At 38.2% G+C, this 24,102-nt stretch overlaps 1 protein-coding gene across 3 annotated transcripts in view; it reads left to right on the top strand.

Moving 5' to 3' along the window:
* The window catches only part of EFCAB5 (EF-hand calcium binding domain 5), a 119,295-nt gene that overhangs the window by 55,636 nt on the left and 39,557 nt on the right, over positions 1 to 24,102 (top strand). For all 3 annotated transcript variants that reach the window (XM_073797164.1, XM_073797165.1, XM_073797166.1), the window contains exons 9-11: positions 1,427 to 1,582; positions 18,029 to 18,128; positions 21,875 to 22,798. In XM_073797164.1, coding sequence (XP_073653265.1) covers positions 1,427 to 1,582; positions 18,029 to 18,128; positions 21,875 to 22,798 — 1,180 coding nt within the window. The remainder of the gene's footprint in view (positions 1 to 1,426; positions 1,583 to 18,028; positions 18,129 to 21,874; positions 22,799 to 24,102) is intronic.

Here is a 24,102-nt window from a genome sequence, read left to right as displayed (position 1 = left end):
TACATCCTAAATTTGCCTATATGATATTAATGAGGAAGTGAAATATCGACTATAATCTTCATTTCAAAGATTATGTCAATGAAATATGCCAACAAAATGTTCCATTTCAAACAAACTGTATTAGTTGTTATTCTTTAATTGTAAGAAACAGGAACCAACCTGAGCTAACGTAGCTGAAAATGCAATGTGCAGAAAGCAAGGGCAGGAATTTGTTCTGGCTTCAGGAAGAGACTGGAATAGGGAGTTGGAGAACATCAAGACTCTCTTCTCTCTGCTTTTTGTTTCATCTGTCTCTGTGTACAGACTTCTTCTGCATCCTTAGTTCACATGGAGAAATCTGGCCTCCCAACAAATCTTAAGTTTACATTCACAGGTCCAGCCCCTCTCAGAGATCAATTGGCCATTCCCCAGTCCTAATTCTCAATTCGCAGTATAGAGAATCTGAATGAGTTTGTTTAGGATAAGTATCCTCCCATGGCCTAATCATTTCTAGCTATGGAAGCAGGGTCATTCAGTACAAATTTGACTGCCACTGTGCTTGGGGCAGAGGAAGAAATCATTGACTTGTGAGGTAGGCTAACACCTAAAGAGGAGTTCACTCAGAAACTCTTCCAGTGGTTGATACACTGCTCTCTATCACAAGATACTTACAGTCACGTGTAGATCAAGATTGTAATGTTCCTGACCTATCAAATTAGCAGAAATGTGGAAAGCAATACACACTGATGATGAGGCTGAAGAGAAACAGCCACTCATTCATTAGTGGTGGGAGTGCAAAAGGGTACAAGCCTGATGTCAAAACCTACCAAAAGTACAGATGCGTTTACCTTCTAAGCAAGCAATCCCACTTCTGGGAATCTATTCAACAGGGCTCAAGAGGAATAGCCCAAGAGCACAGGTGTTTTCAGATTCTAGACTTTCAAAAGAAAAAACAAATCATGGACAAAGGATACTTTATTGCAAAATCAGAAGATAAAAAAACCACCCACTCTCCCCATCCCTTCACTCCAATAATTAAATGTAGCCAGTCTTGGAGCACACATGCTCTTATATCCCCTACATCAAAAGAAAAACTACATTCAATTTTTAGAGCTATTCATTTATAGGCCACATTTTATGACTGCTGCTATTTCATACTGTGAGGTTAAAACTGCTCCCATATAAGACTGATGTGATCTAGAGGAAAATTGTTCCAAAAATATCTAGTCCCGCTTGTATATGGTGTTGGGGACTGTATTGATCACCTCTCTCTGCAGCATAACCTTGTATAATAACACTAACAGGAAAATACTTTATCTAAGTGACAAGCAAATGATATGGAAAAAATTGCAGTCAATAATTTCATGCACATCAACTGAATCCTTGGAAAAAATCCAAGTAAAGAGCACGGTTTTAAATCAATCATTTATCCTCTTTTTCTCCACAGTTCATCTATTCTCACATTGCAGGCTTTAAAAGTGAAATGTTTGAGGAGCTCCTTAAGCACCTTTGCCACTGTGCAGATGAATTCAGGGAGGTTATAAAAACTGACATGCGGAGACAGATGTTTGCTGAACTCTTCTTACATTGTGACCATGGGAAGGTAAGGTAAGACCCTTAAAGCAGTGCTTCTCAGACTATTTGTTATGAAGGACCCGTTTTTAGGTTGTTGTTGTTGGTGGTGATGTTTTTAATATCCAACCTCTTGTGGACTGATGAAAATGGATTACTAGGAGGGAAAAAGGACATACAAAATACAACTCACGTTTTATTATCAGATTCAAATCTGATTTATTATCATTTACTTTCTCAAGTTGCTATAACATTCTAGATGTTATTCTCAATTTCTGCCTTTCTCATCACAGATTACCGCTCGAGTGGCACTGTATTTCATGATTTATAACTTGTCCCTAAGTTTCTTTCCCATTCTTAAGAACAGGTTGCTTAGAATTGTTTTTGCTTACTCTCTTTGCTGGTGGCTTCCGATAGAAAAGAGCTGCTGGGAATAGAAAGCCTACCACATTTTATTCTGCTTCTTAAAAACAAGAAACATTTATATCATAAAGTATTTCTAGAAATAGGATTTGGGAAGGCATTAGTGTGCCAGGATACCAAATGGATTTGCAAAAATAGATACAAACTTTACTGAAATATATTTGTTTATGAACCTTATATTTATTTGTTTGTATCCCCATGTTACTGAAAAGATTTAAGGAAGCTTATAAGAATAGATAAAATACAACAGAATAACATAGATTAAAAGTAGGGTGAAAGAAGAAAAAAATAAGAGGCAGGATACTAAGTGAAGCTGGGAACAAAGCCCAAAATGCATACCAGAATGACCTAAATATTTGCTCTGGTTGTCTACAGGTCTGAATCTAATCTTCCTAGTAGTGAATGTGAAAGGGAAACATGACGAAACACACTACTGACAATGCTTTTAAGATAAATATAAACTGGAGCTAAGAAGAAGTGCAAAAATTTGGGATAAAAAGTAGTCAGGAGTTTCTTCTGGAAGTACCCATTAAAGGGGCCCTAAGTGATGAAGTGAACATCTTTATGCTGGACGTACAATAAGTGAAAAAATGACTTTATTAGAACAGTTTCTTTCCTTTTTTTTTTTTTTTCTTGCGGTACACGGGCCTCTCACTGTTGTGGCCTCTCCCGTTGCGGAGCACAGGCTCCGGATGCGCAGGCTCAGCGGCCATGGCTCACGGGCCCAGCCGCTCCGCGGCATGTGGGATCCTCCCGGACCGGGGCACGAACCTGTGTCCACTGCAAAGGCAGGCGGACTCCCAACCACTGCGCCACCAGGGAAGCCCTTTTTTTTTTTAATTAATTAATTTATTTATTTATGGCTGCGTTGGGTCTTCGTTGCTGTGCGCGGACTTTCTCTAGTCACAGTGAGTGGGGGCTACTCTTCGTTGCAGTGCGTAGGCTTCTCATTGCGGTGGCTTGTTGTGGAGCACGGGCTCTAGGCACATGGGCTTCAGTAGTTGTGGCACAAGGGCTCAGTAGTTGTGGCTTGCGGGCTCTAGAGCGCAGGCTCAGTAGTTGTGCACACAGGCTTTGTTGCTCTGTGGCATGTGGTATCTTCGCGGACCAGGGCTCGAACCTGTGTGCCCTGCATTGGCAGGTGGATTCTTAACCACTGCACCACCAGGGAAGCCCAGAACAGTTTCTTAAAACCACCTTACCTGTAGGTAAATGATACCACACCTGACCGCAATTCAGAAAAAGCAGTTCTTAAAGGAGCCAATGCATTACAGTCTAGGTTCTCAGATACCTACTAATTTGGCTTGTCAGGAATATATTTTATAAAATCTGAAATGTCTGTGTGTTTTTCAGGCAATCCTTGAAAATTGTTTCTTTTAACAGAGCTAATAATAAATATTGGGTAACATGGGTCAAGATTTTACTCCCTGACAAATGCCTGGAGAACAACTATTCTCTGTTGGCCAACTTAATACCAACTCATGTGCAGTACAAAACATTACCTCACATAGTGGGATATCCCACACAGTGGGATAATATTTAGAAGAATAACTCAGGTTTGCTTATGCTTTTTGCTTTTCTTCCCATCGTTCAAACAATAGTTATGTGCTGATCTTCGAAGGAAGGTAGATACAGTCTAGAGCAAAGAAGTTAATTGAGTTTCTGAAAATTTTCAATGAGGAGCTGAAACAAGAGTTCAAAAGCCTCTACTTTCAATTGAAAATACTGGGATCTTGAGAAAGAATGGAGAATCATAGGGTGAAGAAGAATGCAAAATATGACATCAAAGCACTTTTTCTGTCAGTGGGAAGTTGTGACCAGCTGATGGGAGAAGGAGGTTGGAGGGGTTGTGACTACTGCTTAGGGGTTGCCTGGATCCCTAAGTCAGAGTTAATATCTGATATTACACCCTTATACCCCAACCAGGGTTGTATGTTGAAGGCAACATTATAGACACTTAGAAATTCCAAGTAGGTTGAGGAGAAATTTAAGAACACCAGGGCATCATTATGCATAATGATCATTATGCATCATTACCTGGGTGTAGCTCAGAGACTGCAAGCTTCATTGAGAAGTCCTGAATGCAACATGGCACTAAAGAGGAAGGTTAGCCACTGCAGAAGGAGGGGTCTAGGTGGATGAGCCTGAGGGTAGTCCCACTCCTGCGGCTAGAGGAAAGATAATGAGTGTTCCTAAATACCTGTGTGTAAAGGGGGTGGGTGTACAGAGATGACAGTAAAAGTTCTGGAAGTACCCCCACGAAGTGTCCAACACTTGAAGTTGGGACAAGGAGAACCATGGGCATTAACAAAAAACACCAAAAAAAAAAAAAAGGTCCACTTCCAAATGATTCAGTGGGACGAACTCCATATGGTCAGAATCAACAAGTACTACTGGCACTGAACTAATTGCCCCTTTATTTGATGGTAGGACACTGTGTAAGCCCCCAAAGAAAAATGGGCAAAGGATATGAACATAGAATATGTAGAATCACTGCATACTCAACAGATGAGCAAAAACATTTTAAAATTACAATACCAAAAATAAATAAATAAAACAAAATGATAATACCTATTGCTGGTAGGGATAGAGGAAAGGCATTTTCTCACACATTCCTGGTGAAAATTTAATAGTATAGTATCTTTGTAAAGCAATCTGGATATACCTATTTAACTAAAAATTATACACATCCTTCAACGAAGTGATCCCATTCCTGAAATTTTTATCCCAAAGAAATAAAAGCACCAGTAGATAGAAAATACACGTACAAGGATGATTCCTATGGCACTGTTTACACACGAAAAAGAGAGAGAGAGGGATAGATAAAGGGAATGTTTATCTGTAGGGAAATGGTTTTTTTTTTTGCGGTACGCGGGCCTCTCACTGTTGTGGCCTCTCCCGTTGCGGAGCACAGGCTCCAGACGCGCAGGCTCAGCGGCCATGGTTCACGGGCCCAGCCGCTCCGCGGCATGTGGGATCCTGTCGGACCTGGGCACGAACCTGTGTCCCCTGCATCGGCAGGCGGAGTCTCAACGACTGCGCCACCAGGGAAGCCCGGGAAATGTTTTTTAAATGAGGGTACATCTACATCTTGGAATATCATGCAGCCTTTATACAAATTGAATAGATCTACACCAGCTGAGTTGGAGGATTTTTATATATTATTAATGAGTAAAAAAAAGTAAAAGATGGAGAAATGTATGTAATAAAATCCCATTTTTGTAAAGCAAACAAAAATGTACATATACATTGGTACACATGTTTGTATATCTATAGCTACATGAGCGTAGAGAAATGTTTATAACAAGACATGTGGTTAACTGGAATGAGGCTCAGAATCCACCATTCAGAGTGGTCCTTAAAGGCAGAAATTCTCCTCTGAGATATTTATTCAGTTGAAGTTTTCAGAATTAGGTACAGCATTAAAAAAAAAAAAGCAATACTACTTCTTAGTCAGAGGATGCTATTAAAAATATATATTGGGGCTTCCCTGGTAGCACAGTGGTTAAGAATCCTCCTGCCAATGCAGGGGGACACGGGTTTGAGCCCTGGTCTGGGAAGATCCCACATGCTGCAGAGCAACTAAGCCCATGTGCCACAACTACTGAGCCTGTGCTCCAGAGCCCGTTAGCCACAACTACTGAAACCAGTGAGCCACAACTACTGAAGTCCACGCAACTAGAGACCGTGCTCCGCAACAAGAGAAGCCACCACAATGAGAAGCCCACGTGCAGCAATTAGGACCCAATGCAGCCCAAAATAGATAAATTAATTAATTTAAAAATACATATATATATTATATATATATATAGAGAGAGAGAGAGAGAGAGGGAGAGCGCCATGCTTTGTTGAGTGAGGAGCAATGATCTTTTAAGTGTTAACCAGGATCTTGAATCCACAGTGCCATTCACTAGCTTCTTGTTTCAACCAGCCATGTTTCAAATTAAACCCCTAGAGATAAAAAATATATATATGTGAAATTAAAACTTTACTACATAAGATTAGCATGAAATTAGACACTGAAGAAGAAAATATTAGTAAACATAAGGGCATAGCAATAGAAACTATCCAAACTGAAGCAGCGAGAGAGAAAAAGAAAATTCCTGAGTGGTTATAAAAGACTTTTCTCCTCATTTAAAATGTTATTTAAATGATCATTTACTCTTTGAAGCAAAACTAATAATGTATTGTGAAGTTTACAATATATGTAGAAGTGAAATGTATGACAACAATAGCAAAAATAATGGATGGGAGAAAATAGAAATAAGTTTCTTACATTAGGCATAAAGTATATAATATTATTTGAAAGTAGACTGTGATAAGATAAAGATGCATAATGTTAAATTTTAGAGCAATTACTAGAAAAAAGAGAGGTATAGCTATTAAACCAATTGTGGCAATAACATGGAATATTAAAATATAATCAAAAGAAGGCAGGAACGGGACTTCCCTGGTGGTGCAGTGGTTAAGAATTTGCCTGCCAATGCAGGGGACACGGGTTCGAGCCCTGGTCCGGGAAGATCCCACATGCCATGGAGCAACTAAGCCCATGTGCCACAACTATTGAGCCTGAAAGCCAAAATTACTGAGGCTGTGTGCCACAACTACTAAAGCCTGCAAGCCTAGAGCCCCTGCACTGCCACCGCAACAAGAAGCCCGCGCACCGCAACAAAGAGTAGCCCCCGCTCTCCTCAACTAGAGAAAGCCCACGCGCAGCAACGAAGACCCAACACAACCAAAAATAAATAAATAAATTTATTTTTTAAAAAGGCAGGAAAAGAAGCAAAAAAAGAAGGAGAGAAAGAGGAAGAAGAAGAAGGAGGAGGAGAAGAAGAAGAAGGAGAAGAAGGAGAAGGAGAAAGAAGAAGAGGAAGAAGAAGAGGAAGAGGAAGAAGAGGAAGAAGAAGAAGAAGAAAGAAGAAGAAGAAAGAAGAAAAAGAAGAAGAAAGAAGAAGAAGAAGAAGGAGGAGAAGAAGAAGAAAGAAGGAGGAGAAGGGGAAGGGGAAGGGGAAGAGAAAGAAGAAGAAGAAGGAAGAAGAAAGAAGAAAGAAGAAATGGGACAAAAACAAACAAAAAACCCAAGTAGCAAGATGGTCTATTTAAAGCTAACCATAGTGATAATTACTTAAATGAATATGGACTAAACACTGCAGTCTAAAGACAGAGATTGTGAGGCTGGATAAAACCAATATAAAGATACAAATAGTTTAAAAGTAAAGGTATGGAAAAAGATAAATCTTTTGGCTACTTTAGTATAAGACAAAGGAGCCTTCAGAACAGGAGTATTACCAAGGATTAAGAGGGCTACAGTATAATGATAAAGGGGTCAATTTGATAAGAAGACATAATAATTCTAATTGTCTATACACCTAATAGAGTTTCAGAGTACATGAAGCAAAATATGACAGAACTGCAATTACAATTGGAGAATTAAACACTACTTTCTTAGCAGTTGATAGAACAAGTAGACAGAAAATCAGCGAGGGTATAAAATACTTCAAAAATGCTGTCAACCAACTTGACTTTGAGTGTTATAGATCATTCAACTCAACAACTGCAGAAAAACATACTTTTCAGTTGCACTTGAAACATTCACAAAGATGATCACATGCTATACCATGAAACAGATCTTGATAAATTTAAAAGAATTAAAATCACACTGTAGGGCTTCCCTGGTGGCGCAGTGGTTGGGAGTCCGCCTGCCGATGCAGGGGACGCCGGTTCGTGCCCCGGTCCGGGAAGATCCCACGTGCCGTGGAGCAGCTGGGCCCGTGAGCCATGGCTGCTGAGCCTGCGCATCCGGAGCCTGTGCTCCGCAACGGGAGAGGCCACAACAGTGAGAGGCCCTCGTACCGCCAAAAAAAAAAAAAAAAAAAAAAAAATCACACTGTGTACGCTCTTTGACTACAGCAGAATTAAGTTAGAAATCAATAAGAGAAAGATAGTTGGAAAATCCCCAAATATTTAGAAACACTTCTAAATAACCCATGAGGAAAAAAAAATCACAGGAGAAATTAGGAAATATTTGAAACTGAGTGATAAGTAAAACACAATGTAATAAAATTAGAGAAATGCCACTAAAGAAGTGCTTAGAAATTTATAGCTTTGAGTGCTTATATAAGAAAATAAGATCAGTCTAAAATAAACAAATGGGTCCTAATTAAACTTAAAGCTTTTGCACAAGAAAGGAAACCATAAACAAGACAAAAAGATAACCCTCAGAATGTGGGAAAATATTTGCAAACGAAGCAACGGACAAAGAATTAATCTCCAAACAGTTCATGCAGCTCAATACCAAAAAAACAACAACCCAGTCAAAAAGTGGGCGGGGGCTTCCCTGGTGGCGCAGTGGTTGAGAGTCCGCCTGCCGATGCAGGGGACACGGGTTCGTGCCCCGGTCCAGGAAAATCCCACATGCTGCGGAGCGGCTGGGCCCGTGAGCCATGGCTGTTGAGCCTGCGCGTCCAGAGCCTGTGCTCCGCAACGGAAAGACAATGGGGCGGGGGGGGACTTTCCTGGCAGTCCAGTGGTTAAGACTCTGCCCTTCCAGGACTTCCCTGGTGGTCCAATGGTAAAGAATCCGCCTTCCAATGCCGGGGATGCGGGTTCAATCCCTGGTATTCGGGGAACTGGGATCCCACATGCCACGGGGCAACTAAGCCTGTGCCACAACTACTGAGCCTGCGTGCCTCAACTAGAGAGCCCACGTGCTGCAAACCACAGATCCCACGCGCTGTGGAGTCAATGCACCACAACTAGGGAGAGAAAACCTGCACGCCACAATTAGAAGAGCCTGCGCCACAACTAGAGAGAAGACCGCATGCAGCAAAGAAAGATCCCGCGTGCCTCAACTAAGACCAGACGCAGCCAACAAAAAAAGGAAGGAAGGGAGGGAGGGAGGGAGGAAGGAAGGAAGGAAGGAAGGAAGAAAATAAATAAGAAGACTCCGCCCTTCCACTGCAGGAGTTATGGATTCAATCCCTGGTCAGAGAACTAAGACCCCTCATGCCGTGTGGCATGGCCCAAAAATATTAAAAGAAAAAAAAATTTTTTTAATAAAATAAAAAGACAATGAGGGAACATTATGAACAACTTTATGCCAATAAATTTGCCACTTAGATTGAGTGGACAAATTCTCTGACAGACACAAATTACCAAGTCTATCTCGAAAAGAAATAGAAAACCTAGATACTCTCATATGTATAAAGAAATTAATGTCATTAAAAACCTTTCCACAAACAAAACTCCAGGCCAAGAGGCTTTACTGCTGAGTCCTAGCAAACATTTAAGGAAGAAATAATTCCAGACCCACACAAAGTCTTCCAGAAAATAGAAGCGAGAACATTTTCCAACTCATTTTATGTGACCATGAGTATTCTGATATAAAAGCCAGACAAAACTATCTCAAGGAAAAAAAAAAAACCTGTAGGCTAATATCTTCCATGAGCAAGATACAAATATCTTTAAGTTAATTTTAGCAAATTAGTTCAGCAATATATTAAACAAGTAATATATTAAGATCAAGTGGAGTGTAATCCAGGGATGTAAGATTGGTTTAATATTCAAAATTCAATGAAGGCAATTAACCATATTAAGAAACTAAAAAAAGAAAAACTATATGGCCATCTGACCAAATTCAACACACATTCATGATTTTTTTTAAAAACCTCTCAGCAAACTAGAAATAGAATTTTTTTCAAAATGTTAAGGAGCATCCATGGAAAGCCTACAGTTATACTTAATGGTGAAAAAATTAATGATTTCTTCCTTATATCAGGGACAAGGCAAGGATGTCCATCCTCACCCCTTTTATTTAACATTGTAGTGGAGGTACTAGCCAGTGAAATAGGCATGAAAAGAAAAAGAAATCCTCTTAATTCAAGATTACATGATCTTCTATGTAGAAAATCCTAAGGGATATAAAAATTGAATTCACTAGAACATATACATGAATTTAGTAAGGCTTCAGGACGTAAGGTCAATACATACAGATCAATTGTATGTCTATATATTAGCAATGAGCAATTGGAAAATGAAAATTTTAAATGCCTAAATCACACACATGAAATACAGATAAATCGAACAAAGTATATACAATACCCATAGACTGAAAACTACCGAACATTACTGAGAGAAATAAAAAACCTAATTCATTGAAGAGACCAGTCCTCATTTCTCTCAGAGACCATACTCATGAATCAAAAGACTCACTGTGTTTAGTCAGTTCCCAAATTGATCTATAAATTCAGCACAATTCCAATCCAAATCCTAGTAAGCTTATTTATAGAAATTGACAAGGCTAATTTTAAAATGTTCATGAATTTCAAAGGATGCAGAGTAGCCAAAATAATTTTGAAAAAGAACAAAGTTGGAAAATTTACACTAGCTGATTTAAGGATTTAGTATATATCTACAGAAATCAAAACAGCATGGTATTGGCGTGAGAACAGACAAATAGATCAGTGGAACCAAATAGCAAGAAATGTAACCACATGTACGTGGTCAGTTGATTTTCAACAGAGGTTCCTAGGATAATCTCTTCAACACATGGTGCTGGAAAAACTGGCTACCGACTTTGGGGTGGGGGGGGCAAGTTGTACTCCAAGCTTTGCCTCACACCAAACATAAAAATAAGCTGGAAATTGCCTTTAGACCTAAATGTTTAAAATCACAAACTTCCAGAAGAAAACATGAACCTTAAAGGAATATTTGATAAAATGGACTTCACCAAATTTAAAATTCTGTTCTCTGAAAGACACTATTGAGGAAATGAAAAGACAGCTATAGACTGGGATAAAATATTTACAATAGATTTAATGACAAAAGTTGTGTGTCCAGAGTGCATAGAAGACTCCTACAACTTAATGAAACAATCTAATCAAAATGCCATGGATTTTATTTTTAACTTTCAGGAAAGAAGATATATGTATGTCCAGTAAGCACATGCAGATATGTTCAGTGTCAATAGTCATAGAGAAATGCAAATTAAAACCACTATGAGATAAAAATTACACCCACTAGAGTAACTAAAATTAAAAAGCCTGACAATACCAAGTGTTGGTAAAGATGTAGAGCAACCAGCATTCTCATACATTGCTGATAGAAATGGAACAACCACTTTGGAAAACAGTTTGGTGGTTTCTTTCTTTCTTTTTTTCTGTCCACACCACACAGCTTGCAGGATTTTAGTTCCCCGACGAGGGATTGAACCTGTGCCCTCGGCAGTGAAAGCACTGGGAGTCCTAACCATTGGACATCCAGGGAATTCCCAGTTTGGTGGTTTCTTAAAAAGTTAAACATATACTTACCATATGACCCATCAACCAGCAATTCCACTCCGAGATATTTACCTAGGAGAAATAAAATGGAATGAGAGAAACCTGAATATATGTATACCCAAAGACATATTTAATGTTCTTAACAGCCTCATTCGTAACAGCTCGAAACTGGAAACAACCCAGAGGTCCATAACTTGTGGGTAAACACACGGTAGTATAGCCACACAGTGGAATTACTACTCATCAATGAAAGAGAATAACTACTGATATATATTATAACGTTGAGGAATTTTTAAAATATTATGGGGCTTCCTTGGTGGCGCAGTGGTTGAGAGTCCGCCTGCCGATGCAGGGGACGCGGGTTCGTGCCCCGATCCGGGAAGATCCCACATGCCGCGGAGCGGCTGGGCCCGTGAGCCATAGCCGCTGAGCCTGCGCGTCCGGAGTCTGTGCTCCGCAACGGGAGGGGCCACAACAGTGAGAGGCCCTCGTACCGCAAAAAAAAAAAAAAAAAAAAATTATGCTAAGTGAAAGAAGGCAGTCACAGAAGAGAACACACTACATGATTTCATTATATGAAAATCTAAAACACAGAAAACTAGTCTACAACAGTAGAAAGCAGATTGGTAGTTTTCTGGGGCCATGAGTAGAGGGGACTGATTGCAAAGTGGCACGAGAGAACTTTCGGTTTCATGAAAATGTTCTTTCTCTTCATTGTGGTGGTAGTTACTTGGGTGTATACACTATCAAAACTCATTAAACTGTACACTGTTTTTAAAGATTGTTTTTGACGTGGACCGTTTTAAAAGTCTTTATTGAATTTGTTACATTATTGCTTCTGGTCTATATTTTGGTTTTTTGACCTCAAGGCATGTGGGACCTTGCTCCCCGACCAGGGATCCAACCTGCATCCCCTGCATTGGAAGGTGAAGTCTTAACCACTGGACTGCCAGGGAAGTCCCTGAACTGTATACTTTACTTTTATTTTATTTTATTTTATTTTTGCGATACACGGGCCTCTCACTGTTGTGGCCTCTCCCATTGCGGAGCACAGGCTCTGGACGCGCAGGCTCAGCAGCCATGGCTCACGGGCCCAGCCGCTCCGCGGCATGTGGGATCTCCCCAGACCGGGGCATGAACCCGTGTCCCCTGCATCGGCAGGCGGACTCTCAACCACTGCACCACCAGGGAAGCCCTGTACACTTTAAATTGATGCATTTTACTGGATGTAAATTATGTTTCATTGAAATTGACCAAAAAATCCAAAAAATGTTCATAATAGTCAAAAACTAAAAACAATACAAATGTACATAAACAATAAAATGATTAAATAAAATTTCATATATGTATTCATACAGTAGAATATTGTGTAGCAATGAAAAAAGAATTACAGTCAAATGAAACATGAATAACATTCACAGATAAAATGTTGAACAAAAAAAGACACAAAATGTCATATATAACTCCAATTATATGAAATTCAATAACAGATAAACTAATCTATAGTGATAAATATCAGAATAATAACTACCTTTGGGAGAATTATTGACTAACAGAAACCATGATGGAGCCTTCTAGTGATGATAAAAATGTTCTATATCTTTATCTGAGTAATGTTTACACAGTATATAGATAGGTAAACATTTATTCTGCTGAACATTTAAGATGTATACCCTTTATTGCATATTTATTATTCCTCAATGAAAAAAATTTTAAATGACCACTTATGGTTGCTTGGGATGAAGTGCCTTGGGCTTTAAGACACCAAGTGGCTGCTGCATTTTATCATAATTGTAATAGTGCTGACTACAAGGGCTGTCGGTGGTTGAGCTTCATCTCATTGTATTGGAGAGATTATAGAAAGTAAAAGACAAGCTCAGGGCTTTAAATGCTCAGCTCAAGTTGCAGTCACAAAACCAGAAAATGTCCATGATGACTCTAAAGGAATCTCTATTTCTTGTAGCTTCAGAGCAGATATAGATTTTAAAAAATCAGCCCTCAAGTTTAATGGGACAGAATGAAAACATAAGCCAAATTCATAAGTCTCTCATGTGAAAGTCAGCACATTGCTTGGAAAATAGAGAGATCCTGAGACTTGGAATGGTTACATTTGGATGGAAGCTGAGACTTGTGCCACAAACCTCCCTAAAGACTCCCTTGGCAGCAAAAGCAATCCCTTCTCTCCTTTTTTTGAGGATATAAGCTTTTCTTTCCTTACAGAACCTATAACATCACTTGGGGCAATTAGCTATTTTCCTTAAGGCCCACCTGTGTATCATCCATTGCCTTTAGACCCAAAAGTCAGATCTCAGCATGCCCCAAGAGGACTAGTCAAATCTGTAGAGAAAGGTGATTGTTAGTATTCCAGGAGAATAGCAAGTTTTTGCTAATTCATAGCAGCAGAAACTTGGGGAACATGTGTGGGAATTGATTATAACAATTTTTTTTTGGCCACGTCACGTGGCATGTGGGATCTTAGTTCCCAACCAGGGATCACACCCATGCCCCCTGCAGTGGAAGGTCCCATGCCCCCTGCAGTGGAAGGTAAAGTCCTAACCACTGGGCCGGCAGAGAATTCCTGATTATAAACCTTTTAGACTTAGGAGGATGGATATAACTTTGGATTAGCCCAGATTTATCAATATCATTATACTTAGAAGATTTGCTAAGCAGTAATATTTTTAGTATCTTGGAAATGGTTTTAACAGTTTTCTTGGTAGATTAACTATAACCTTGACTCAAATACAGCCTGCATTCAATGAGATTGAGATGCTAGAGCCTTCATGGCATGCTATAAAGGAATAAATCCAAAGGCTTGTAAAATTGACAAAGTTGATTTCTAATAGGTAGCCTACCCATATTTACCTTCATCCTATTCCCCAAGAGTGCCCAGGTGACAATCCCTGAGAAATCCATTAATGACGGGAGCACTAACATCCCTACAGAGGTAGCTGTCCTCTGTAGGTTGGGAATGATGGTAGGAGATAGTGGCATTGAAGTGGGCTTTCTGGTTTCAATGAACTGATGGGATTCCTAGAAGACAAGTGGCATTTAACTACCAGAGTTAGAGTCTACTGGTCAAAGTTAATATCATAGATAAATGGTATTTTGACTTAATGCCCAAGGTTAAAGGCCATATTATAATAGGCCTTATTTGTCTATGACTCATACTGTGGTTTTTTACCTAGTTCCTGAACGTATGATTGGAATTACCACAATGAACGGCAGAAATTAAAGTGGCCATATGAATGTTTTGACTCATAGATTTTCTGTAGTGATCATGATTTTCTTAGGAATTACATAGGTAGGATATCTACTAAATTATTACTAGAACTATTTACCGAAAAGCTCTAACTGTGGGGCCAGAAACATGAGATGAGACACCACAATGGAGAGTTTTGGCTTCTTATCCAGTTCGTAGACAAGCAGTTGATACACCCAGAAGGCTTTGGTTGAAGTGGAGGCTGGCCTTCTTGAGGAAGAATTCTGCTATGAGCATATAGTCTAGATCTTACTTCAAGCCTTCCTCAAAGGGTATGTAGCCCTTTACTAGGGTGAATATGCATTGGAAAAAAGGAAATATCCCACCAGACTTTCAGAGATTACCAGACTCCAAGTTAACACTAATCCCTGGTATCCCAAAGTGCCCCAGTGGACCATTGGTTAAAGTTAGGGCTTATGCATGTCAGGTGATAAATGCTGTTTTGGTTCAAGGTTATATCATAGACCCAGTTAATCTGCGGGACCTAGCTATATTTATTTCTGGTTCTTGAATGTACAACTGGAATAGACATGTATAGCAACTAGCAGAGTTCTCACAAATTAGGGGCTGAAGGCTATCATGGTGAACTTTCTCTGCCTGCCAAAATGGTAAAAAATAAACGGATAACAAAAACAAATTAAAAAAAACAATTCCACAAAGATTAGATATGAAAATATATTAGTGATATGAAGGATTCAGAAAATAGCATTCTTATCTAGTTCTTCTGTTTTGCCTATGCAGAAGGTAGGTAGATCTTGAAGAATATTTGTAGATTACACTAACACCATTTGCAGCTGCTATTCAAGATGTGGAACCTTTTTTGGACCAAATTGACACAGATCCATCATTCACAACAACTGATCTGGCAACTACTATTTTCTGTAGAGCAGTTTGCAAGGACCAACAAAAGAAGCTTGATTTCACCTATTAGGAACAGCAGTATCCTTTCACTGCCTTGGCATAGGGCTAAGGCAGCTCTTTTTCTTTCTATCATAATTTAGTATGCAGAGACATTGATTGTGTTGACATATCATAGAACATCATACAGTTCACCACCTTGATGGTTTCCATTGTGGTGATTGGATTGGATGAGCTGGAAGAAGCATTAGATGCCTTGGTAAGTTCCATGTGTGTCAGAGTGTGGAAGATAAAAACCATAAAAATTCAGTGTTTTCTTTGGTAAAATTTTTAGCTTCCAGTAGGTGGAAGCATGACAGGATATCTGTTTCAAATACGGGGCAAATTGCCATATCCTGTGCCACCTACCACTAAGAAAGAAGCATAATGCTTATTGGACCTTTTTACATTTTAGGAACAACCTTTACCACATTTGTATCAATCTGTGCTGCTCTTTTGTGTTAACTGAGCCATCAGCTGGCAAAGGGGGTCCCAGAGCAAGAAAAGGTCTTGTAGGCTTTCTAGGCTGCATTACAAAGCCTCTTCTTTATCTTGTGCCTTATCACCTAGAAGACCCTACAGTACTTGAAATGAACAGAGCAAATTAGAAAGCTATCGCAAGCTGCAATAGTAGAATCACAATGTAGATCCCTCAAGTTTTGGAGCAAAACCATGCCTTTTACTAAAGTTAACTATTCTCCTTTGAGAAACTGCTCATGTGTATGTTTATACTGTGATAATTCATAAAACCATGCGCTTATTATTTGTGTACTTTTCTTTATGTTATTTTTCAAAGCTTTAGTTTTTAAAACTTGTATGGAAAAATGAAGGTCCAAATATAGCAAAAACAATTCTAAAAAGAAGAACAAGTTGGGGAGAATGTTCCTGATTTATAAAAATAAAGTTATATTAACAGAATATTGAACCTGGCATCAGACCCATGAGAATGTGGGAATTTAGTGTATAACATGGATGTAAACTAGTGGGAAGGGACTAATCAATAAATGATATTGGGATGATTGGCTTCCATATTGGAAAAAAAATAAAATTAGATTTCAGTCTCCTTAATGAGGAAAAATAAGTTCCATCTGATCAGAGACCTAGATATGGAAAACAAAATTTTTAAAGTTTTAGAAGCAGATATAGAGCATGCCTTTTGACCTCAGTATAGGTAATACTTCCTAAAGAATACAGCAAGTAAGCACAAACCATAGAGGAAATGATTGATGCATTTGACTACTTCAAAATTTAGAACATTGATATGGCTAAACTCACCAAAAGTTAAGTAAATAAGAGATTAACTGACACTGATAAACTGAGAAAGACTATTTGCTATATAGATAACAGAATGATCATTATCAAAAATTTATAAGTTAATAAGAAACAGACTACTCATGCCAACTGAAAAAATGGGAAAGGACAAGAAAAAGCCGTTCACTGGGGGACTTCCCTGGCCGTCCAGTGGTTAAGACTTCCCCTTCCAATGCAGGAGGTACGGGTTCAATCACTGGTCAGGGAGCTAAGATCCCACATGCCTCGTGGCCAAAAAAACAAAACATAAAACAGAAGCAAGATTGTAACAAAATCAATAAAAACTTTAAAAATGGTCCACATCAAAAAAATCTTTAAAAAAAAGCCATTCATTGATCAGGAAACCCAAGTACATAATAAACATATGAAAATGTAATATATTTAATCTCACTAATAATCAGGGAAATGCAAATTAAAATAATTAGATACCATTTTTTATCCATCAGATTATAAACTCTAACAATATCAAATATTGGCATGGATATGGAGAAATTATATCCTCATTCAGTGCTGGTGAGAATGTAAATTGGTATAGGTGTTTTATAGAGCTATTTGGCAATAACTACTAAAGTTGAAAATGCACATTATACACAATCCGTTAATTACACTTTTGTTTATTTACCCTAAGGAAATGTTTACATATGTATACAAAGAGATGTATATAAGGATATCCGCTGCAACATTATTTTGGTATCAAAATACTGGAAATAATCTAAATGCTGATCCATAGAGGGGTGTTTTTAAAAATTAGGATGTTTTCATATTATAGAATACCATGCATCAATTAAAGAAATAAAATATATTTCCTTAAATACATGAATCATATCTCAGTGTTGAGTAAATAAAAGCAAGGGAACGTGTATTATATCAGTATTTAAAGTACATACATAAAATGTTAACAAACATAATTTCTGGGTGTTGGGAACACAAGTGTTAGTTTTATCATTTTCTATATTTTTCTCTAATTGAAATTTTTCTTGAAATAAAAACAATGCAAAAAAAGAACAAGTAGAAGCAATTAATTGTTCCGAATGTCATACTCAGGTCAGATTAGATAAGAACTGAACATTATATATTGGTTTTAGCAATTAAGTAAGTAACAACAAGTATTTATGCAGCTACTAAGTGTTACAGAAAGGGGAAGTAGAGTATAAGCTTAAAGGCAAGATATAACTTTCCTGATTTTGACTCTGCAGCTTTTACTTACATGATTACGGTGCTGGTGGTAATGATAAAATCTTCAATATTCCATCTACATAAAAATTTCAAATCTCCTGTAACAACTAATTGCCAACTTTCTGCTTAGGTGGGGTTTTTGGATCGGCAGAGGACATTGGCTTTGCTGGAAACATTCTATGACCAAAGTTCAAAAGTGCTCAGAGGTTTACTCCGAAACCCAAGACAATGTAAGTGCCACCCAGAGGGAGCATGCTCAAGCTGGAGTGATGCAGTACACTGAAATGATAATACAAGGTCATTCTATCCCCATGGAATCCCTTCATATAACATCTCCCTTAGATCATGATAGCTCTATCTAGTTGTTCATTCCACACAAAATTCAGTCTTCATCACAACTAGATGTATTTTTCACTATGGTGTAATACTAAAAGTTGTTAAGTCAGAGCTCAGCTAGAATTCAATTTTAAATTCAGTCAAATGAAGGGGTGCTTTAGTGACAATCTGAATGTTTTGGAAATTAAGTTGGTAGTGGTAATTCCAGTTTTAATGTCCAACTTAGAATTCTAAAGTTTCTAAGAAAAATGTTTCCTTCTCCCAAGCATTTTTAATTGAAATATAGTTGATGTACAATATTATGTTAGTTTCAAATGTACTACAAAATGATTTGACATTTTCATGTATTAGGAAATAATCACCGTGATGAGTCTAGTAAAAATCTATCCCCCTACAAACTTATCACAATATGATTGACCATATTCTTTATGCTGCATATTACATCCCTGTGACTTATTTATTATATAACTGGAGGTTTGTGCCTTTTAATTCACTTCACCTGTTTCACCCACACCTCAAACCCTTCTGGCAACCACCCATTTGTTCTCTGGGTCATATGGCAGTTCTACTTTTAATTTTTTGAGGAATATCCATACTGTTTTCCATAGTGGCTGCATCAATTTACAATACCACCAACAGTGCACAAGGGTTCCCTTTTCTCCATATCTTTGCCAGCACTTACTATTTGTTGTCTTTTTGATGATAGCCATTCTGACAGGTATGAGGTGATATCTCATTGTGGTTTTTTTTTTATTTTTATTTTTTTACGCGGGCCTCTCACTGTTGTGGCCTCTCCCGTTGCGGAGCACAGGCTCCGGACGCGCAGGCTCAGCAGCCATGGCTCACGGGCCCAGCCGATCCGCGGCATGTGGGATCTTCCCGGACGGGGGCGCGAACCCGTGTCCCCTGCATCGGCAGGCAGACTCTCAACCACTGCGCCACCAGGGAAGCCCTCATTGTGGTTTTGATTTGCATTTCCCTGATGATTAGTGTGACGTTGAGCATCTTTCATGTATCTGTAGGCCATCTGTACCTCTTCTCCGGGAAAAAAGTCTGTTCAGGTCCTCTGTCCATTTTTTAATCAGGTTGTTTTTTTGATGTTGGTTTGTATGTCTTCTTCATTTTGGATATTAACCCTTTAGCAGATATATCATTTATAACTATCTTTCCCCATTCATTAGGCTGTCTTTTTGTTTTGTTGATAGTTTCCTTTGCTGTGCCAAAGCTTTTTAGTTTGATGCTGTTCCATTTGTTTATTTTTGCTTTTGTTTCACTTGCCTAAGGAGACATATCCAAAAATACATCACTGAGGCAGATGTCAAAGAGCCTACTGCCAATGTTTTCTTCTAGGAGTTTAATTGGATTCAGGTCTTAAATTTAAGTCTTTAATCCATTTTAATTTTATTTTTGTACATGGTGTGAGAAAGTAATTCAGCTTGATTCTTTTGCATGTAGCTGTCTAGTTTTCCCAACACCATTTATTGAAGAGACTGTCTTTCCCCATTGTATACTCTTGCCTTCTTTGTTGTAGATTAATTGACGATATAAGTGTGGGTTGATTTCTGGTCTCTCTATTCTGTTCCATTGATCTACATGCCAGTTTTGTGCCAGTACCATACTGTTTTGATTACCATAGCTTTTGTTTGTTTGTTTGTTTGGGTTTTGGGGGTTTTTTTTGGCCACACTGCACGACTTGTGGGATCTTAGTTCCCTGCCCAGGGATTGAACCCATGGCCTTGGCAGTGAAAGTGCAACGTTCTAACCACCAAACCTCAGGGAATTCCCTGTAATTTTGAAATCAGGGTGTGCGATAGCTCCAGATTCTTCTTTCTCAAGTTTGTTTTGGCTATTCAGGGTCTTTTGTGTTTCTATAAAAATTTCAGAATTATTTGTCCTAGTTCTGTGAAAAATGCCATTGTTGTTTTGATAGAGATTGCACTGAATCTGTAGATTGCCTTGGGTAATATAGTCATTTTAACAATATTGATTCTTTCAGTCCATAAGCACAGTGTATCTTTCCATTTGTGTCATCTTCAATTTCTTTCATCAATGTCTTATAGTTTCCAGGTACCAGTCTTTAAGGGCCCTGCTGCCCTTCAAAGCCAGATGTTCTGGGGCAGGACCTCCAGTCTAGGATTCTGATGTGGGAGTTAGACCCCTTGCTCCTTGCAGAGAACCTCTGCAATTGTAATTATCCTCTTGTTTGTGGGTCACCTACCCAAGGGTGTGGGTCTTGATTATACCACATCTCTGCCCCTCCTGCCTGTCTTATAGTGGTTCCTTCTTTATGTCTTTAGTTGCAGAAAATCTTTTCTGATTTCCTGGATAGTCGCTCTGTAAATAGTTGTAATTTTGGTGTGCCCAAGGAAGGAGGTGACCTCGTGGTCTTCCTAATCTGGCCTCTTGGCCACACCTCTCTCTCTCAAGCACTTTTACTTGTACACCTCTACTGTACTTATACAGTAAAATATCTTTTTTATATTACTCCCAAAACAAAAGGATTGTGATTTATATTTTTATTTTTTAAAGAGAAGGTCTTTGAATGGATGAGTTTTCCAAAGAAAGTGAATATTTTACTTGTGTGAAAATTTATTACTTGGATACTTAAAAATCTATGGATAATGTACATAGAGTATCCTGAAAATTGTGGGAATCACAGTTTTAGAACTTAAATACTAACTGTTTTGGGAGGAAGGGGTACAATCTTGTGGCATGAGTCCCATTTTCTGTAGTCCTGGATATCAGGGTTGTTTTGTTGTTTAACAGTGGGATTCTCATGAGTGCTATCCAATCCTTCCCTAGAATTCTGAACCAGGTGTCCACATAAGTTGTGGAGAAAAAGAATTGAGGAATGAAGAAGAAAGAGAGGGAAGAGGGAAGGGAGAGAAAATGAATATTGGAAAAATATAGCTCAGTGAAAGATTATCATAGAACTTTGCTCTTATTTTGGTATTGCAGATACTGAAAAGGTATATGAGGTGAAAGACATTTGTCGCTTTCCTCAGCCCCATGCTATGCTTACTGTGGGAGGACTAAGAGTAGAGGATAAATTCTATTTGCCTTGGAAGTCTAAGCAACTCTCCTAGTAGCAAAAGAAGAATCATGTTCATTTCCAAAACCATACCTTTTAGGAAGGGATTATTTCTAATTTACAGTAGTGAGCATCTTTTATGTTCCTTTAGATACCTTTTTTTTTTTATTGGGTTGCTGGGAAAGGTAACTGATATTTATTTAAAGCAATAGGTCTATATTACAGTCACTGTGCTGATTGCTTTTTTGTAATTTTTATTTTATAATAGAGTATAGTTGATTTACAATGTTGTGTTAGTTTCAGGTGTACAGCAAAGTGATTCAGTTATACATATACATAAATCCATTCTTTTTCAGTTTCTTTTCCCATATAGATTTTTTTTTAATTGGAGTATAATTGCTTTACAATGTTGTATTAGCTTCTGCTGTGTAATGAAGGGAATCAGCTATACGTATACATATATTCCCTCCCTATTGGTCCTCCCTCACACCCCTCCCATCCCACCCATCTAGGTCATCACAGCCCATTGCTTTTTTACATTAATTTACTAGCTCTGATTCTACACTATAAGATCAATTGTTTAGGTAAATGTTTTGTTTTCTGTGTTAGGGCCATTTGTTGAATTTGGAGAGATAGACTTGCCTGAGTTCTGGGGAGACATGGATAATCAGAAGCACATTTATGAAGACTTTGACAAAGTACTCTTAGAGATGAATACATTACATGCTAGCAAACATACAAAACATGCTAGCAAAAGCCAGAGTAAATTATTAGCAAATCCAGAAGATCAACATAAACATGATAAACATAGAAAATCAACACTACCACAAAGCCCACCAGAACAGCAGAGAGGGACAACTGCAAACCAAGAACCAAACAGAATTTCAACCAAAGAACAAGACAAAGAGTCAACTGGAGAGCAAGAACTGAACAAAGAATCAGTAGCAAAACGACGAACCTACACAGGGTCAACTCCAGAACAAGGATCAAGTAGAGAGTTAATAATAGAACAAAGACCACATATTGAGTCAATAACAGAACAAGGAGAACCACCAGGAATCCACACTGAACCAGCTGCAGAGCAAGGACTTTACAGAGAATCAGTAACAGCACAAGGACAGCATGAAGAGTCAACAACAGGACAAGGATCACACAGAGGGTCACCTGAGGAACAGGGACCACATAGAGAGTCAGTATTAGAACAGGGACCACACAGAGGGTCAGTTGCAGAACAAGGAGCACACAGAGAGTCAGTAGTAGAACAAGGACCACTCAGAGGGTCAACTGCGGAACAACAGCCACCCATAGAGACAATTCCAGAAAAACAAGAGGACATAGACTCAACTTCACAATCAAGAAAAGGTAGTATCTTAAGAGAAAGTGAAAAATCTAGGGAGGCTATTTCCTTTGAGTACACTGAAATCCTTCCACAGGAAGAAAGGACTCAGGGGCAAATCTATGAAGAGCAACTATTCATGAGTCCTGAACTGCAAGAGAAAATTTCAGTATCAAGCAGAAAAGGTCATCTTTCAGGTATTAATATAGTTCTTCTACATCAGCTCCTTGCTTTGTAGAGTGGTTTTTAAAGTCCTTTCAGGAAATATTCATTTCAATTAGGATCTCTTCCTGACATATAAGGTCATGCAATCTTCAGATATATTTTGCTACTCAACATGAGTCTAGACCTTGAGTAATCAATTACCTGCAAACCAGAAAGTCTCTATTATCAATTTACCTAGAATTGCTTTAACACTAGAAGCCCATTTGTAAGGAAGAAATCTGGTAATGTTACATGTAGAAATTTTCATTGGACCTCTGAAAAGGCAGTAGAAGCCCTTTTATTTTAACTGTGGTGTCTGATATCAGAATAAAAGAAATAAATTTCTTTTATTTCAAATTTTAAAAGTATCTCACTTTTTTCAGTTGTATATAAGAGTTTCTGGAGGTCATATTTAAGACTGAAAGCACCCCACATTTCAAATATTTATTCTGAAGAAGACTTTTCCTCTGAATTGCCTATGCCAATTTATGCCCTTTTTGTTGAAGAATTCTAATCTTTTATTTTTTTTTTTTTTTTTTTTTTTTTTTTTTTTTTTTTTTTTTTTAAAATTTACTGAGGCTCGATTGGTAATACAAGATGTGATCTATCCTGGAGAATGTTCTGTGTGCACTTGAGAAGAAAGTGTAATCTGCTGTTTTTCGATGGAGTGTTCTATAAATATCAATTAAATCTATCTGGTCTATTGTGTCATTTAAAGCTTTTTTTTCTTATTAATTTTCTGTCTGGATGATCTGTTCATTGGTGTAAGTGAGGTGTTAAAGTCCCCCAGTAGTATTGTGTTACTGTGGATTTCCTCTTTTATAGCTTTTAGTAGTTGTCTTATGTATTGAGGTGCTCCTATGTTGGGTGGATAAATATTTACAATTTTTATATCTTCTTCTTGGATTGAGTCCTTGATCATTATGTAGTGTCCTTTCTTGTCTCTTGTAACATTCTTTATTTTAAAGTCTATTTTATCTGATATGAGTATTGCTACTCCAGCTTTCTTTTGATTTCCATTTGCATGGAATATCTTTTTCCATCCCCTCACTTTCAGTCTGAATGTGTCCGTAGCTCTGAAATGGGTCTCTTGTAGACAGCATATATATGGGTCTTGTTTTTGTATCCATTCAGCAAGCCTGTGTCTTTTGGTTGGAGCATTTAATCCATTCACCTTTAAGGTAATTATCAATATGTATGTTCCTATTACCATTTTCTTAATTGTTTTGTGTTTGTTTTTATAGGTTCTTTTCTTCTTTTGTATTTCCCACTTAGAGAAGTTCCTTTAGCATTTGTT

Source organism: Tursiops truncatus, chromosome 20 (assembly GCF_011762595.2).
Source record: "Tursiops truncatus isolate mTurTru1 chromosome 20, mTurTru1.mat.Y, whole genome shotgun sequence".
NCBI lineage: Eukaryota > Metazoa > Chordata > Mammalia > Artiodactyla > Delphinidae > Tursiops > Tursiops truncatus.
Note: the sequence above shows the minus strand (reverse complement) of the source record. Positions and strands in the feature narration are given on the sequence as shown.